The 19,167-nt window shown below is 37.6% G+C and overlaps 1 protein-coding gene across 7 annotated transcripts in view; it reads left to right on the top strand.

Annotated features, from left to right (window-relative positions):
- ZNF638 (zinc finger protein 638) overlaps positions 1 to 19,167 on the top strand; it is a 150,058-nt gene that overhangs the window by 74,920 nt on the left and 55,971 nt on the right. For all 7 annotated transcript variants that reach the window (XM_036750228.1, XM_036750229.1, XM_036750232.1 and 4 more), the window contains exons 2-5: positions 7,902 to 9,423; positions 13,175 to 13,236; positions 15,458 to 15,496; positions 18,544 to 18,845. In XM_036750228.1, coding sequence (XP_036606123.1) covers positions 8,104 to 9,423; positions 13,175 to 13,236; positions 15,458 to 15,496; positions 18,544 to 18,845 — 1,723 coding nt within the window. In that variant the 5' untranslated portion in view covers positions 7,902 to 8,103. The remainder of the gene's footprint in view (positions 1 to 7,901; positions 9,424 to 13,174; positions 13,237 to 15,457; positions 15,497 to 18,543; positions 18,846 to 19,167) is intronic.

Genomic DNA, 19,167 nt, shown 5'->3' with positions numbered 1-19,167 from the left:
TTTTTTGATTTAAGGTTTATAAAGAACTTTAGTCACAACTCTGTGAGGTAGTTGTGGAAGTATTTTTATCTGCGCTTCAGAGATAAGGAATTGGAGGCCCTGAGCAGTCACATGACTTGCCTGACCCAGTAAGTGTCTGGGGTGGGACTCAAACCAATTTCTTCCGATTCTAAGCTCATACAGCATTTTGCATTGTGCCACATGGCTTCTCCTGTCATCTGAAAATCTGGATTAAACCAGTGTGTCCCTGACCAGTTTGACCATGGGCATGAACAATCTCCATCGATAAAGGAAGAATCAAGAAAATTTGGAGCAAGGTGGTACAGTGAATAGTGTAGAACAGAGTTTGAATCCTGCTTCAGGCATTTAGTAGCTGTGTGACTCTGGGCAAGTCACCTGGACTGGCCTAGCCTCACCTTGCAGAATTATTGGAACAATCAAATGAATGAAGCACCTGGCAAATCTTAAAGGGCTTTATATAAATACCGGTTCCCATTAAACATTTTCTTAATGAATGTTGCTGAATGTAATTGTTTCTGGTCTGTGCAAGATTGTAGATCTAATGTAAAATTCAGCCATAACTGAAACTTTTTCATGTACCGTAGTGTAGGATGCAGGTTGTGAGATGGAGTGAGGTGCTAACGTGGAGAGATTTCAGGTGCAGAGATTTGGTTCAGTTGAAGCTGTGCTCTTGATTGCTAAGAGAGTGTGATAGTTGGCCAGCCTTCACCCTCAGACATTTTATGTGCAGTTTCTACTCTTGTTTCAGACAGCAGGGAGCTTTAAGCCTTAGAGAAGTGTAAGGAGCTGTCCTTAAACAATATGTAAGCTAGTTGTTGAAATGACATGCATATAAAAAGAATAATATTTATGGGATTTGGCCCTTCCAGACTTAAGGATGGTGGTAAATTACAGCTCTTGGCCTTCTTATTTTCTGCTTTGTTTCCTGATCAGCATTTACAGGAAGCAGTTGATCTTAATGTATCTATTGTTTTGTAACCAATGTTATCAATGTATATAAGCTTACATTCCCTTCTGATTTCCTTTAAGCATAAAGGGACCAAGGAAATATCACTGTTTTCCTGCCTTCCGTTCTGAGGTGGAATTGGGAACAGATTTTCCTATGGTAGTAGTTTTACAGAGTTTATATTGATTTAACATGAAAAGTCTTAACTGACTCCTTAAAATATATCTACCTTTTCAGGTTTCTGCAACCCATGAAAATGTTTAGGCACTAACATGGGTTGCAGAGTCTGAAAGCTTTTTTACAGATACCTATTTTCAATGTTATTATTATTAAACATTTATTAGGTGCCTCCTCTGTGGTAGGCACTGGGGATACAAAGAAAGGCAAAAGAGGCAGTCCTTTTGAGGAGCTCACAGTCTAATAGGACAGACAGCATTCAGATAACTACGTACAAACAAGATACATACAGCACAAATTGGAGATAACAACAGGAAATTCCTAGCATTAAGGAGGATCAGCAAAAGCTTCTTACTAGAAGCTTGAAGGAAGTTGGGAGGCAGAAAGAAAGGCGAGACCATTCTAGGCATAGGGGACAACCAGAAGATGGAGTGTCTAGTTAAGAAAACAGCCAGGAGGCCAGTGTCACTGTGTCAGAGTACATGGGGGTGTGTAAGGTGTAAGAAGACTAGAAAGGTAGGGAGCAGGTTATGAAGAGCTTTGAGCTTGAAACAAAGGATTTTATTTAGGGAGCTGTTGGATTTTATTTTGTGGGGGGGTGGGGGTTGACATGGTCAGACTTGTGCTTTAGGAAGATCACTTTGACAGCCAAATGTAGGATGGACCAGAGTAGAGAGAGGCTTGAGGGAGAGAAATGAACTATCAGGCTTTTGCAGTCTTCTAGGTGTGAGGTGATGAGGGTATTGGCAGTGGCAAGAGGTGAAAAGGGGGTATATGCAGGAAATGTTATGAAGGTAAAATTGACAGGACTTGGCAAAAGATTGGATGTGAGAGGAGAGAATAAGGAGTTAAGTATAACATTTAGGTTGTAAATCTGGGGGACTGGTAGGATGGTGGTGCCACCAACAGTAATTGAGAAGTTAGGAAGAAGGGAGGTTTCGGAGGAAAACAATAGTGATTTGAGTTTTGGATGTGTTTAAATGTTTATAGGACATCCATTTTGAGATGTCCAGTAGGCACTTGGAATTGGAAACCTGAAGGTTGGACTGGACAGATAGCTGAGAATTATCAGCATAGAGATGATAATTGAATCCTTGGGAGCTAATGAAATCACCAAAGGAATTTGTAAGTAGTATAGAGGGAGAAGAGAACAGGGCACAAGACAGTTTTTGGGGACACCCATGGTTAGCAGATGTGACCTGGATGAAGCTCCAGCAAAGGAGACTGAGAAGGAGCAGTTAGACAGGTAGGAGGGAAAACAGAAAAGAATAATGTCCTGAAACCCTAGGGAAAAGTGAAGAGTGGCAAAAGAGGGTGATCTTGACCAAGTCAACAGCTGTAGAGAGGTTAAGAAGGGATGAGGGTTGAGAAAAGGCCGTAAAATATGGCAGTGGTAGAGATCATGGGTAGCTTCAGGGAGCCGGACTGCTGAATTCAGAGAGAGAAGAGGCGCAGCTTTCTCAAGGAGAGATGTGGAGGGAGAGACGTGGCCAGCAGGGATGGAGGAGACACAGTCATGTAGGTAGCCAGTAGGAACATGGCCAATGGATAGAAATGGAAGATAGGTAAGAATGGGATGATAGAGGGGGCAGTCTGAAGAAGAGGAATAGAAATCCACATTATTAGAGGTAATGACAGGAAATTTGTTCTCAATTCTGAATGACTAAGAAAAGAAATTTTTGGATCACAGCAGGTGAGGAAGCACTGTTGAAGACTGCTTGTCTATGATAACGTATGCTTTTTATTCTTTTTGTTTTTACATTACAGTCATTTCTGGATATTAGCCTTCTCCCCCCCCCCCCCACCCCCAAAAGTGAGTCTTCCTTTATAACAAAAATAAATAAAACCAACTGATACAATCATGTCTGACAGCATATATGCTAAATTCTGTACCTATAATCATTGGTAGTGAGTTGTAACTTTCTCACGCTCACCGTGTGCCTCCCCATTGTTCTTCGGGTGACTGTAGCTTTGATTATCATTAGCATTAAATGTTTAAGAACATAGCTCAGTGGAAGCAGCAGTCACCAGGCGTGTTAGGAAGACTTGAGTTGAGCCTGGAAGGAAGGGGCAGGAACAGACATTTCTGGAAAAGGTACAGAAGTGTATTGGTTATTGTGCATATTTGATGACTAATCACTATAGAAAGTCTGGCTGAAGTAGAAGGTTTGCATAGGGGAGAGTATTAGGTAAGGACTAGGTTTTCAGAACATTTCTACCAAAATATGGATAAAGTAAAAGCATTCTAAGTGTAGAGCATTAAATCTTCAGCTAGCCAGAAAATTCTTCTGGCCTGGAGTCTCATTTCTGGATAATTTCCATATAACTACTTGTTGCCTGAAGCATAAATAACTGGATTTTACCTTGGTGATTGATCACCCAAATTGCGTGATGTTGCATTCATAAATATGTGAAATGTCATCCTTCTCTAGATTTCCATGAGCCTGTTTTTTTTATAATTCTAATTATAGATTATGTTGTTATGCTTTGGAACCTCCCAGAGTTTTCCTTTTTTATTTTTTTCATAGGAATCAATTTAAAAGTGATACTCAAAATTGGTGATGGCTTGTCATTTTAGGTGGTATGGCATAGAGATGTCAAACACATGGCTCATCTGCAGCCTGAACTAGATTAAAATGTAATTGAGAAGTGTTTAACAAAATCAATAAAATTACAATAAAACGTAGTTAATATTTCATTTTAAAAGTGCCACTATGCAGCTCAGCCTACAGGGATCCTTACCTACAGATTAGTGGCCTCCCTTTCTACTGAAGTTTGATGCCACTAGTGTAGTAGGTAATATTGGACTTGGAGGCAGGAATGCCTGTGTGTGCCTGCTCCATACACTTAATGGTTGTGTAACTTGGCAAGTCATGTAACCTCATTTAGCCTCAGCTCCCTCATTTGTAAAATAGTGATGAAAGCACTTACTTGATAGGGTTGTTGTGAGCACCCAATTGAGAGAACAGAAATTCCTTTTGCAAACCATAAAGAGCTATGTAAACGCTAGCTTTATTTTTATTTATTATTATGTTTATTATATGTAATGTATATGTATATATGAAATATATGCATATATAAATAAATAATAAATATGTTTATTTTTATGTATAATATATAAATGTAATAGTTATTATTTTTCCTAGCTTTGTGTAACTTTCTATTTGTGATTGATAGAAGCTATTCAGCAGATTTTATTTTGTGTATTTTTTTTTTCCAGTAAGTAACTTGTCTAGCAAGGTAGATAAAGAGTTCTGTGCTATTTAAAACCAACTAGATTAGCACTTATGTTCTCTTGAATATTATTGCTACACTTAAATAGTTTGGAAATTTAGCTACAATGAGGGAAGAAATCAAAGCCAGACTGTGTGTTAAATATACAATGAGAAAACAATCATGTTTAGCAAAGTGTCCTGAAATGCAGTAATATTTACTCAATGCTTGTTGGTTGATTGATATTCGAACACAAAATAGTTGAACCTGAAAGACAGGAAGAGAAAGTACCAAGATTTAACATATTTAAGTGAATTTCAGAAAGGCAGCTGTTGAACTAAGGCCACACCAACGCTATATAAAAAGCATGGCGGTGAATGAAAAACATATATTGACAGACTTGTTCAAGAACATTGACATTTTGTCAGGGAGTTCCCTTTGCTTGTTATTCTCCTACATAATTTGAGATTTGGCTAGAAGGGACTATTTAAAGGGATTTCTTTATCCTTTCAACCCCAGCTGAAATGCCACATCAGCCTTTTCTGGGATCTTTCTCTGACTGCAGCTAATACTTCATTTTGTAGTTTTGGTGTAAGTGTAGCTATCTGTTTGAATGTATAATCCCTCAAATAGACATTGAAACTTTGTGAGTCCAGGGACCTTCTGTTATCTAAACCTGGTAACTTCCCTGTGTAGCGCAGTGCTCTGTTTAGCTTTGTGTTTTGTGTGAGCTGAAGCGCAAACACTCCCTTGAGAGATTTGAAGACAATTGAAATCAGAGTATTTTGAAGGGAATTCTTTTTCTGTCTTTTTGGAGCATTGCAAAGGACACGTTTATGTTCCACTTTGAATTGGACAAGTTGATTGAGCGTTCTCGGGGATCTCAGCAGCATTCACACTGTAAGAAGCAGAGACGTCACTTGGGCTTGGCGTAGAGCGTTTCCTTATGCAGGAGTTCTCCATGCCAGTGATCACAGGTCCAAGTCCTGGCCGTACTTTGATGTTAATCGTAAGAATCATTCTTGAACTTGAGCTTCAAGAGAATGAAATAGACTTTTATTAAAATTCAGAAAAAAGATCATGAGCCACCTTGCCCGAGAAAAATGAAAAGGGGAAATTTTGGGGAGATTCTGACTCCTTAAATTTCGTTTTGTTTTGAGACAGCAAGTTTCAGCCTTATTGTTAGGAGAACACGTTTTTCACGTATTCTGAAATACCTGAGATGAAACTTTGGAACTTTATTATTGAGTTGGTGCTTAGGGCTACTGCTTTTTTAGCCTGGGGAGGGGGACTTAGAGCTAAACAAATACATATGTAAGCAAAAAAGAAGAGAAAACAAAGAAAAATACTGAGTGAAGGTTGGTGTGGGAGGGGCCAACCTATGTTAAATCAATGGAAAAAGGTTTCCAAGTGACAAATGCACATTGTAAGATTCAAATTAAGTGCGTGATTTGAAATGTTTTCACATTTGTAAAGATGCTTGAACAGTAATCAACTTTATTTTCAAATGACAAAAAAGGAAATGCTCTCTAAATCTAGTCCCACAGAGACAATCATGATAAAGACCATTTTCCTGTATGGAGATTTAAGAGTAGATACTGAGGCAGTAAAAACCAGCAAAAGACCATTGCTTATACCATTTTGGCTACTGGACAGATAATCTGTGGGTAGCTGAACAGGCAATCAACATAATAAATGCTTGTTTATTGACTATAGTAGTTTCATTCCAGTATACTTTTTTGTAAGAAAATTCATGACCAGTGGTAGAAATGTAGGAATTATTCAAAGAAATAAACTAATAGGAGATGTTTGAAAAACTGTATAAAAATCCATATATGGGAGTCTTGGAGTAGAGCTGGGAAAGTGGAGGGAATCTTAATTTGTTGCTCATGGGAGGGACAGGCGATGTGAAGAGAACTGTACTAAGGATGGACATTTCCACACTAACTGTAATAAGTCCCAGGAGGAGTTGTATGCTTCTCTTCTCCCAGAGAAGAGAGGGATGTCTTCAGAGCCCTGACTTCTTTGCTGATCATATGGACTAAAATGACTAAATCACGTTTCATTTCAGAGCTTGCCTTACAGTAGGTGTTGTGTGATTTCAGAGCCTCCTTGTACCCCACAATCTCTTGCCTGTTTGTTGAAGCCTTAGATCCTTTTAAAAAAGAAAAGAAAATCATAGTGATTTGTGCTTATTCTGTACAAGGTGCAATAGAGCCAAAGGCTGGGAATAGACCGGTCTGGTTATAGTCTAGGGTTTGAGTAGGGAATAAAAGGGTGATCAGGTTGAAGTAGTAGAGTGAAGAAGATTGTGAAGGGCCTTGAAATTATCTATAAAGAATATGGACTTGAGTCTTGTAGGCAGTCTGGTGATATGATGAAAATGTTATTAGAAGATTAGGTAGGTGACTGCATTTAGGCTAGATTATAGAAGAATGGATTAACTAGTTTAATATTTTCCAATCTACAGGGTAACATGCGTAAAGATATGGGAGGTATGGGTAAATTTGTAGCATGAGCTAAAAGATGGTAACTGAATATACGGAATTATAGCAGAGATGGCATAAAATGGAGGCAGGCATAGAGGCATTATCTGTCTTTGGCCATCCATGCTCTGGTGTCAGGCATAAGGAGTAGTTGGCTAGAAGCCCCTTGAAGCCTATTATTGTCTGCCACATACTTGATCAGGTGGCTCCTGCTTGGCGCAGTGCTTTTCCCCTTAATGCATCTTTAGGGAGTCTTTGTAACTCCTTGAGTGTTATATATTTTGATTGTCCATGTCTTCTCTTTTTGGAGAGTCTCTAAGAAGGTTGTGCCAACTTAAGAAAGGCTAAAAAAAATCTGTTTGTATTTAAACCCAGAATTCATTGTTAATGCACAACTGATTATTATAGGGGTTCCAGTATATTTATTTGTGGGAATCGTTTCTCCAGTCAAGTTATTGCTGCCAAAAGAAAATCCTATAGTTGTATTGCCACTTTACATTGTATAGGAATAGCTACTGAACCAGTTTACTTGCTTCTAAAAAGTATGACTTGTGATATGTCTCTTAAAATATTTGATATGTCTCTTAAAACGTTAAGTTTTACTGTTCTGTGGGCATGCTGGCTTATAATTGAGAATTTAAAGTTTTTATTAGTTTATCACAATCTAAAGTGTTCACCTTTTTTTGCCTATGTATTTTTGTAACATTACAACAGCCTGAAATAAATCCCCAAATCATTTTTGAAAAAAAAAAAATTTAAACAGTTTTAAGCATTGGAAGTCATTGCCCAGCACCTTGGACAGCTCTTGTTACCCCCTCCCCCCCCCAAGATGGGGGGAAATGCCCAATTACCATTATGTCAGAGTATTTGTGTTTTTAAGAACAAGAAAGAAAATACTGGGATTATTGTGATTTTTAATTTTTCCTGAAGCTTCTATTATAAAATCATTTGAAGTTTAGCTTGATTTAACATTTCATAATGTTTTTCACTGGCTATAGAATCCACTTCATAAAATAGTTTGAGTTAAAATGATCTAATATTTGTGTTTTAACTTTCAGCTTTGTGTTATTCTTGGAAAATTTCGCACCACTTGTGAATTCCTTGAACCTGGGCATTGCAAACCCACTTCTGTTGGGCCCATCTCCTTTGCAGTTTGCTCAGATTAAGACACAGTTGGCTCTACAACAGCTGAATGCAGTTGCTTCACATGGTTCAGCATCACCTTATTCTTTATTAAATCAGTCATTCTTGAAAATAGCCATGTCGAGACCCAGGTTTAATCCTCGAGGACACTTTCCAGGTCAAAGGCCGCAAGCACCTAACCCTTCGGGGATGAAGCCTCATGGAGGATACATGAGAACTGAAACAATGGGTATCCCAAGATTACATCCATCAGGAAGACCCCATGGAATTGCGCAAAGATTTGGGGGCCATGAGTCTTACCAGAGCATGGGCCCCCATAGGACAAATGTTCAGATGATGCAACACCGGACCGACCCAAGATTGGCCAAAGAAAAAATGGATTTTCACGAAGCCCAACAAAAGAAGGGAAAACCTCATGTTGGTCAGTGGGATGATAGTCCTCGTCCATCTGGAACAGCAGGTCTGAAACGTGGTTCTGCAACACACATGACAGACCAGAGTCCTAAAGTACATAGTCGATACACAAAGGAAAGTGCATCAAGTATTTTAGCAAGCTTTGGATTATCCAACGAAGACCTAGAGGAGCTCAGTCGATATCCAGATGAACAGCTCACCCCAGAAAACATGCCATTGATACTGAGGGATATAAGAATGCGTAAAATGGGACGCTGGTTACCTAATTTACCTTCACAGAGAAGTGGTAAAGAAACCCTTGGTGGCGAGACAGTTTCAAGTAATGTGATTGATTATGGACATGCCAGTAAATATGGTTACACAGAAGATCCATTGGAAGTACGAATTTATGATCCTGAAGAACCTACGGAAGAAAATAAGAATGAATTTCAGTCCCAGCAGAATATTTCTGTGTCTGCTCCAAATGTGATATGTAATTCAATGTTTCCAGTTGAAGATTTGATCAGACAGATGGGTTTCCAAAGTGAATCCTCCAGTAATCAGTCATTTTTCCCAGTTGATAGTGCAAACAAGATGTCAAATTTAAACATGACAGGACAGTCAGTCCTTGAACCAGTGAACTCTGTGAGCCAATCTATCAGTCAAGCAATGAGCCAGTCACTTATTTCTTCAATGAGCCAATCTCTGATACCACCTCCTATGAGCCAGCAGTCCTTCTCAACTGAGTTAATTACACCTGTAAGCCAACAGGAGAGGATTTCTCATGAACCTGTGATTAATTCATCTAACATGCATATTGGGTCTGGAGGTGGGAAAAAAAATTACTCATCAGAACCTGATGCTCCTATTCAGTCTCCATTTGGAATTGTAAAAGCATCTTGGCTGCCCAAGTTTTCACAGGCGGGTGCCCAGAAGATGAAGAGACTTCCAACTCCTTCTATGATGAATGATTATTATGCTGCATCTCCAAGAATATTTCCACATATGTGTTCTCTATGTAACGTAGAGTGTAGTCATTTGAAGGTGAGTGGTTTCTAAAGATCACTGTATAATTCTCAGCGCCTGAGTAAATTACATTCTACATTCTGATGTGTTCTGGTATTTATTGGGAATTAAGAAACTGATAGGCAATTAAATCTGATCTTTATGTAAACTATAAATTTTTGGAGATTTTATCATAAATCATCTGAATAAGATTAAAGTATTTCTCTGCTTGGATGAGAGCTTAAACCCTATGAATCATGTGAAAAGTTGCTATATTGCATTTATCTTTGGTACATCCTTTGGAGATCCTCGGCAGCCTTGCACATACCTGTGTGTTCAGGGCCAACGACATTTAATGCTGATTTAAAAGTGTGTTCTGACTGGGAAATATGGGCTAGATAACTTTTAATACTTAAAGGTGAGGCAATGACTCTGACATGTTAGTTTTCTAAGATGACAAAATTTATGTCAGAACTAAAATAAGCATTATTTTTGTTCCTTAACACTCATTGGGTATATTGCCTCTTTCAAAAATTATATACATATATGCACATATGTATGTATTTTTTCTTGACATATTTTGTTTTTATCTTGTCTAGTTCAGGGATTCTTAGCTTCCTTTGTATCATAGATTCTGCGGCAGTCAAAGGAAGCAAAGGAAACTAATATTGAAGTACAGTTCTCAGAATATTAAAAAAAAACAACTTCACAGGTCCCACACTAAGAGCCTTTGGTTTAGATGTTCCTCTGGGAAATTGAGCAAAGCTAGGATATATTGCCTCTTGATAAATGGAATTAATAATTTACTGAGGCTTTTTTATATGTCTAGCATATATTTTTAGAGACTGTAAAATGATGACAAAATATGGAGAAATATAAATGTAGATTTATCAGGTTTAAGTACTTAATGGTTAGTGTAGCTGTCACAGTAATATTTATAGAGGTTTTGAAGAATATCTGGAAGAAGGATTTTTAAATGGTGTAATATGGTATCCTCTTTTTCACAATAAATACGTTGAGTTCAGGATGAACAACTTTTGTAGTATGTTTACTCTAATGTGCTTGTGTACACTATTTTCTGCTAAAATTCTTTGTAATTTGTAGTCTAAATCCTTGGGCTTAAAATAGGAGAGGAAAAAAATCCTTCTTACAGGAGCAGGTTTTTTTAAAGAACTTTTTATTTTGTACCTTAACCATTGTTTTTGAAACCTTTGGATTTTTGTCCATGCCCAGGGTGTGAGTCTTCCTACCATCTTATTCTCATTTAGTCTAAATACTTATCTTCTCTTCCCTTAGCCAAATTCTTTATTTACTAAGGATCAGCCTCTGGTGCTCATTTCTGGAGCTGGGGCAGTTGACCCAAGATGACCATTGTAGAGACAAATGTCTTTGGGTTGTTGCCATATTCAGTTTTAGCCCCTTTAGAAACAGGGTCTCTGTCTCGGTCTGTTGAGGGGAAAAATGTCATACGATTTTTATCTTCTGAGCCTGGAGAGACTAGAGGATTGTTATGGTAGAGATTATGAGGGGACAATAAGAATATGTGAGGGAACTCCTGCCAGATTCTCATATACACAAAATGTGTGTATTTCATATATACACAAATTTCATTTCTACTTTTGGATGATTTTTAATACAGTTCAGGGAGGTAGATTTGAGCTTGGTATAAGACAGTATCTTCCGTTAGAGGTATCCAAATTAGAATTGGTTGCTTTGAAACCTGGCTTCTCTGTCATTGAAAGTGTTTAAGCAGAGTTTGGTCAGGGTTGTTGTAAAGCAGCCTGCTTGGGTGGAAGAATCGAATTAGATGACCTTTAAGGTCTCTTCGGTTTAATGTTTACTCCTTTCTATTTAAAGATAGAGCTTTTATTTCCCCTCTCATGTTTCTTCAGCATTAAATTTGTCCTCATGCAGGATTACAAAATTGCTTCTACTCCTAATCATCAGATAGTCCACTATTGTAAAATTTTCATGTGGAAGAATGTTTAAATACTTGTAGCTCAGGAAAAAATTTGTTTTTTAAGTAGCATCAGGGGCTTGTATTATAAATGTGATTGTACATGTGTATTATAAATTGTCTTTCTAGGAAAAGCAAGAAAAATATAACTTGGACAAAGAAATGGCATGTAAAAAAGCTATTCTGTGGTCAGTAGTTAATAGGTAGACTTCTCATCTATAAGAGAGACTGCTTGATTTGGAGCTGGTTTAGGCTTAGATCCCATCCCTGCCCTTTATTACCTATGTGGGCAAGTCCTGCGTTTCCTCACCTGTAAGATGGGATTGGACTAGATGATGACCTTTTGGGTCCTTTAAAGCTTTAAGTTGATAGGGTTGACCTTATGATGTTAAGGATAGTCTGTCAGTGGTAAAAAGTAATTCAATTTAGATTGGTCAAATTTAGAAAATTTAGGGAGGGAGTAAAGAGAAGGTTGAGATCGTTAGGAGACTCACAAACAATACTATTTTGGGTCTTACAGCTTGTCACCTCTAGATAGGTAGAGGAAATTTCCTTTTTATCTCTGGACATTTTGTTAATGTAGATGCCATCGTGGGAGATTTCCAAAACACTAGAGGAAGCGCTGTCAACCTATAGGTACTGTTACTGTTGCCTTCTTTTGGCTTTCTGTTGGCAGGAAATGTGTCACAATTTCCCCATTTTCATTCCCAGTCCATATTTCCTGGGGTGGGGGGGGGGGTGGGGGTGAGGGAGGGAGGTCTTAAAAAGTCAGTCTGGTTATACACCTTAAAGGACTACTGGTGCAGAGGCATCTTATATATGGGATAGCTTTGCCTCTGCCCTAAGGCAGATCAGATTCTTCAGTTATCAGTAGTTTGGTGGTTTTACCATCAGCTGGGATGTTAGCAGTAAACTAGGATTTGAAACAAGGGAATTGTGTACTCTTACTTTTTGTGGGGCTTACTATATGAGATAGTTTTCTGGTTCATGTTAGAAAAACAAGACAGCACTAAACTATGTTTTGTTTTCAGGTGGTTCACTTCTGGTTTACTTCGAGAATTGTACTGGCTTTTTGTGTGCTTTAGGAGCTAATGGGGTACATTTGTTATTTGAGGGCAAATTTCTTTGTGTTGTTATTTCTTCGTCTACCTAATAATTTAGTAATGCCCAATATTTAATTTTTATTATATTTAAACATCTATAACTTGGTATAATTTTAAAATGAAAGCCAACTTTAAAACTTGAATTGTATTTTTAGACTATATGAAACCATATCCTTGTGTAGATCTAATGGTGACTTCAGTTGGAAATATACCTGTCACAAATGATAAGATTTTGGTAGTATGGGTTTTATATTGTAAGCCACTAAGCACATGTTTTTGGAGGCCACATGTCATAAAGACCATTTTCTTTAAAACGTATGTGGTCTCTGGCATTTCTTTTTACTTTTGGCAAAAATGAACATTATACTCTGCTTTTATTAAAAAATTTTTTTAGTGATCTCTTTTAAACAACTTAGACTCTTGAAGTCTTGCCTGAGATGAAATGAGGTAAACAAAATTTCATAGTAGTTTACTTATCAGCAACATCAGGAAGTTGATGTTGTTAAATGTAGTTGGGACTTTATTTTCTTATCTTTGTTAAGTTTATTGAATATAAATTTTAATATACTACCTGTAATTAATTGTGTATTTTAGTTTTGGAGGTCAGATTAGCTGCTGAAACAATTGAGAAAAATCCTAAACAACTCTGACCCTAAGCATTCATAATTATGGTGGACATGTCATGGTGTGGTGTATTCTAACTTTAACACTTTTCCCCCTTTTCTAATAGAATTGGATTCAGCATCAGAATACACCCGCCCACATTGAGAGCTGCCGGCAGTTACGTCAACAGTAAGGACATTTATTTTTTCTTGGGTAGATAAGACATTTAGAATGCCTGTTGGTAACCTTAAGTCTGAAACTTTTTTTGAAAATACTTGAGGAATTTTCATTTATTTTACAGACATACAGTATTTGGCCCTTTTATAATGGTAGGAAGAATATTTTGAATTGGCTGATGGAAAAATGTCTAGTGATTTTTTTTTTTTGCCTTATTTGCTACTACTCTCGGGGCACAAAATCATTGAGTTGCTTCTCTCAGTACACAGACATTTTCAAAGGTAAATCTTTTTTGGTCTCTTTTCTGTTTTTCTAGGAAAGGCCTACTTTGTTTTTCTTTTATGTGTTTTAGGATTTATTCATTAGTCATATATATTAAGTACCCTTGATGTGCTAGGGTTGGATGCTGGAGAAAAAGAAAAATCTCCGTGATTGCCCCCTGGGATCTCCCCCTTGGGGGAGGTCAGTCATCGTTTGCATAGATACAGGGTAATTTGAGGAGGCTGAAGATACTTGGATAGACTTGATAAGAAAAACCCTGGCCTATCTTCAGAAAAAAGATAAATCTTCCATCAGAGTGAGCTAGGAAAATTATGTCCTACTGCTTCTCCTTCTCTGTTCCCAAATTCATGAGATTTGGTACCTTCTTTGGGGGAATTTTTCAAGCATAAGCTTGGGCTACTAATCTAATACCAGAAAGCAAGAAAGAAAATAGTTTTTGTCTTTTCTGTCTCAGGGACTTTCTTAAATGGTAGCTTTGGCCCAGAGGCAAGTCTCTCATTCCAGGTACTGCCAGATGCCTTGGTATACTAATTGTATTTGGCTGAATAGTTGGGGAAGCTGTTTTGTTACCTGGAACCTTCCAGAGAACTGCTAAGATTGTGGTTTTTTTTTTTAAATTATACCATAAAAAGAAAATATTCTTTATTGTATAGAACTTCTATGTATAGGTCCTCAATTCCACATATGGTGGCTTTTTGCCTAGGCCCACATAGATATAGGTCCATGGTCCCCAGCTGGTATCCTAATTTCTTCCTGAGTCTGGGAGAGGTTAAGCTCTTCCCCAGGGTCCTACAGGTACTCCAAGTTCATTCTTCATTATTTTAAATTGCAGTTGCTGCTATCAGTCTTTTAATCTCTTAAGCTGAGGTTTGTGCTTCTTATAGAAAGTCCTTAACATATTAATTTCATGGTTCAAGCACATTGATTCTAAGCTAAGTTTGAAAACTGAAGGGTGTTTTCTGCTTTATATGGAGAGTATTCAAGGGGGTGGAATCTTTCCTTTACTGATAAGGTTAGTTACTCATTATGTAGTGGTCCAAAGTTTTTTACCCCATGTCATGAGAAGTAAGAGAGGAAATCCCACCAGACCACTGTATTGCCTAAAGTTTCACTGTATCTTCCATAAATTAGTCTTATAAGGGAGTTGAATAACCTCTGTAGTTAACTTCATGGATCCTGTTTCTACTAGTTAAAGTTGCGATGTTGCCTAAAGAATCTTGAGACTACAAGGGTTATATGTAGAAAATAAACTTAATTAGGAATCATTTATTAAGCACTTATATTCCTCAAATAGTGCTAAATGCTAGAGGATATAAAGCAAATAGTCCTGCCCTCAAGAAGCTTATATTCTAATGGGAAAAGATAATATAAATCAGTATGTACAAGTTAAATAGAGTAGGTGGCACTTGAAGTGATTTAAAGAACGTAATTTTATGGAAAGAATTTAAACACTTATGTTTTTTCTAAAAGAAATATATAACATTTTATAAAGTTATAGCATAAGATAATTTTTTTTAATCTGTCACATATACCTTTGCCCTGTTACTAAGTACTTTTCTGCTCTGTGAAATTTTGCATACCACTTTGATACATGGACTTACTGTTGACTTAAAATTCTTTCCATCTTTTAGTTTGTGATTTCTGCAGTAGGAACATTTTTACTTTAAAAAATTGATTTCTAAACTCTACTTAGTATTTGTGTCTAAAAGAATATCCATTTTAAACTAAGAATATATCAAGTCATAAGTTAGAGGTGAATGCCTAACCCCAGTAGCACAACTGAATTGTTTTTAAAAGTGGAAATTACTCTGGTAAACTTGAGATGTTTTGGAACAATCATGTTTTTTTAATTACAGTTGAAAAAAAAAGACATTGTATTCTATAACATTTGATTTTAAAGTATTATAGTAACAATATAGTTATTGTTAATTAATGTGTTTTCTCAAAATAGGTATCCTGATTGGAATCCTGAGATCCTGTCTTCCAGGAGGTAATGATTTTTGCTAAGTAGTTGTTGTTGAATCCTGTCCACCTCTTTGTGACCCTATGGACCACAGCATGTCAGGCCTTTCTATCTTTTACTATCTCCTGAAGTCCGTCCAAGCTCGGGTTTATGGCATCCATGACACTTATCTGTTCATCTCTTTATCTTGTCCTTTTCTGTCCCTTTCTCCTTTTGCCTTTAATCTTTCCCAGCATCAGGGTCTTTTCCAGTGAGTCCTGTTTTCTTATTACGTGGCTAAAGTATTTAAGCTTCAGCTTCAGTATTTGTCCTTTCAATAAATAGTCTGAATTAATTTATTTAAATGTCGACTGGTTTGATCTCTTTGCTGTCTAGGGGACTCTCAAAAGTCCTCTGTAGCATTACAGTTTGAAAGTGTTGATTCTGTGGCACTCAGCTTTCCTTATGTCCAACTCTCACAGCTATACATTGCTATTGGAAAAACCATAGCTTTCTCTCTATGGACCTTTGTCAGCAAGGTGTCGTCTCTGCTTTCTAGTACGCCGTCAAGATTTGCCAGAGCTTTCCTTCCAAGGAGCGAGCATCTTTTAAATTTCTTGGCTGCAGCTGCCATCTGCGGTGATATTTTACTAAGTAGCTGGCTTCAGATAGGTTAAGCTAGTAAGCAGCAAAAAGAGCCCTTTGCAAAAATATCCACTCTTGATTTATTACAGATTCTGTATCAAAATGATTGCCAGTAAACATGTAATTTGTTTTGAATTGAACGTGACCAGTGTGAGTCTGGAGAATTGATGATGAAACACCCTCCCTCCACTCAATGTAGAATGGGGGTGTGTCAGAGGGAGGTGATATTTAGATTGAATGGATAGATTAGGATTGTAATGTATGCAATTGGTTTTGCTTCAACCTTTTGACAACTTTTTGGAAAAAAAAACTAATTTTAAAAAAATCAGTAGGCTACCAGTCTTTTCTGTTTTTGTTTTTAATAAGATAGTATTTGGATCAGTATTTTTTATGTGGAATCTTGTTAAGAGTTGGTGGAATAATCTTCTAATTGGTCTGCCTCCCTCAAGTCTCTCACCATTCCAGTCCATCCTACACACAGCTGCCAGAGTAATTTTCTTTAAGCACATATCTAACTGTGACTCTACCCAACCAACTTTAGTGGCTTCCTTTGCCTCTAGAACAAATGCCAAATCTTGTTTGGTTTTTAAGACCTGACACAACCTGGCCCTGACCTACCATTCCAGCTTCATTGACGTTCTTTTCCCTTCCCGTACACACACCATTGAAACTAGCCTTTTCCTCTTCACTCCTGCAATTCTGTGTCCTGACTCTGCCTTTCCTTTGGACGTTCCACATTCCTGCATCCATTCCATCCTCACCTGGACTGATCCTAGAAGATGCAGCTCAAATAACATCTTCTGCAGGGAGCTTTTCCTCATTATTCCCAGCTGCCCAAGCTGCTTTTGATGCATGTATATTGCATTTACATTTATGCTGTATATGGTTTTATATGTATTTGTCTTCCCCATTAAGGATTGTTTCAGTCCTTGTACCTTTATTCCCAATACTTGACACGTAGTCCCGATTTAATAAATACTTGATTGAATCCAGCTAGCATCTTGATTGAAAATTCCATCTACTGCATGTCCTCTCAAGTGGTCCTGCAGCTTCTGTTTGAATGCCTCCAGGGAAAAGGGGAATCCACTATCCTCCATTTGTGGAGAGCTCACACTGTTAAAAGGTTTTCTTTACACTGGGCTGGAATCTGCTTTGATTTTATTGTTCCTGGTTCGGCCCATTTGAGTCAAGCAGAGCAAATTGCCTTTCATCTTAACCCTTTTGTGTCTACTCTGTTCTTCTGCCACTCACTGATACTTGACTCCTTCCAGACGACTGCACCCCTGGCCACCCTTTCCAGCACTTGTTGTACAACATTAATCTCAAACGATGCGAGGTTGTAGTGACAGTGGTAGAGGCAGAGACAGGAAACGGTATGGGGTACTAGGAGTATGTGTGGGCCTCACTGTCTTTCCTCCTACATGCACCTTCTTCTCTTCTATACTTCTGTATAAGTATAAAGGATACAACCACTGTCCTGGTTATTTAGGCCTGAAACCTCAGTGGTGTTCATACTCAACCCACATGTCCAGTCTGTTGATAGATCTTGTCATCTCTGCTTTTATAATGTCTCTCATGTGTCCCCTTTTCTCTACTCATAAGGCCCCCACCTTTATTGCAAGTCCTCATCATTTACTATATTTGTTTTGTAGTCTTCTTATAATTAGAGATGTACATGTTTCCTCCCAAAGAAAATAAACCACTTGAGTAGGAAATATTTACTATTTTGGTTTTGTATCCTTTGAACTTAGCACATGTGTTGGGTGCTTAATAAATACTTATTGATGAATTGATTTTCCCAAGGAGGCTTCAGAGGCAGTCTAAGAACATCAGCAGGGTCTTTGTTATCTGTTTCCATAAGTTAGTCTCTAAAATTTAGAGTACAAAATTTTCCTTACCTTGACCATATTTTGGTTTTCCTCTGCAGCAGAGGTATCAGCTAGAGGGGCTGAGCCAGATTAAAATGTAATTGGAAAGTATTTAATAAATAAAAAGTATAATAGAACATAAATGGTGGTTTTCTAAGTTACTATGCAGCCTGCAGGGAAACTTATGTACATTTCAGCAGCCCCCTATTTCTCTTGGACTTTGACACCACTTGATCTACAGTATATATATACTTTTCAGAATACACATAGTATTGATTGTAGTTATTCAGATAAAGTTTCTAAATTCCTTACATAGGAATACTTCAGGATTTGTGGGTGTCTGAAAGAAAAGCATTTGTGGGATGAACCAGTTAGTTCTTTACCAAATATGTATTCAAATATATCTAATTATAAAAATGATTTTTTTCCTCTTTTGAAGGAATAAAAAGCTGTCAAGAGTTTGGTGTATGCTTGCACAGCTTTTCTGAAAGTTACTTTTCCAAAAATTTTAAATTGGCTTAATTCTGAATAAAATGAAATTAAGAGTTTGCTTAAATCTAGCCTGTTAATTTTATTTCACAGAGATGAGGGCAATCGAAAGGAAAATCAGACTCCAAGGAGACGTACTCACTCATCTAGTGCCAGTCCGCGTCGGTCTAGAGGGCCAAGCTTTGGTCACAAGTTGCGGCGATCTCGGTCTCGAAGCCCTGGACGTTATATGCAAAATAGGCCAAGAAGTCGAAGTCCAAGATGTTCACATCGGTTCAGTCCTAGACACCGGTCTCGGTCCCCACATCGATCTAGAAATCCCCTCAGGGGCAGTCCTAAGCCCCCAAGATCTGCTAGCTCTGAGTGGACATCAAGGAGACGGCCAAGGTCACCAGGTACAGCGATGGCCACTTTGCTGATGTTAAAAATCAGTTTACCTTAATAATGTTTCTCTCAGTTTAAATGAGACTTTTTTTTAAATAAAAAAGACTTGCCATAGTAGCTCAGCTCCCTAATTTATTCTGCCCAGCAGTAACAGAAGGTGGAAGAGCATAACTGTATACATTCTTTAAATGCATATCAAGCATTTGAGAATGTGATCTAGTAGAAGAAGTGGTAGAGTCAGAGTCAGGAGAACTATTTTGGATCCTCATTCTAACATTTAAAGTGCTTTGCAAACCTTAAAATTAGAGCTGTTACTATAGCAAATTTTTTTGT

The sequence above is a fragment of the Trichosurus vulpecula genome, chromosome 3 (genome assembly GCF_011100635.1).
Source record: "Trichosurus vulpecula isolate mTriVul1 chromosome 3, mTriVul1.pri, whole genome shotgun sequence".
In the NCBI taxonomy this organism is placed as follows: domain Eukaryota; kingdom Metazoa; phylum Chordata; class Mammalia; order Diprotodontia; family Phalangeridae; genus Trichosurus; species Trichosurus vulpecula.
The sequence above is the reverse complement of the archived record's forward strand: the minus strand, read 5'-3'. Positions and strand labels throughout refer to the sequence as shown.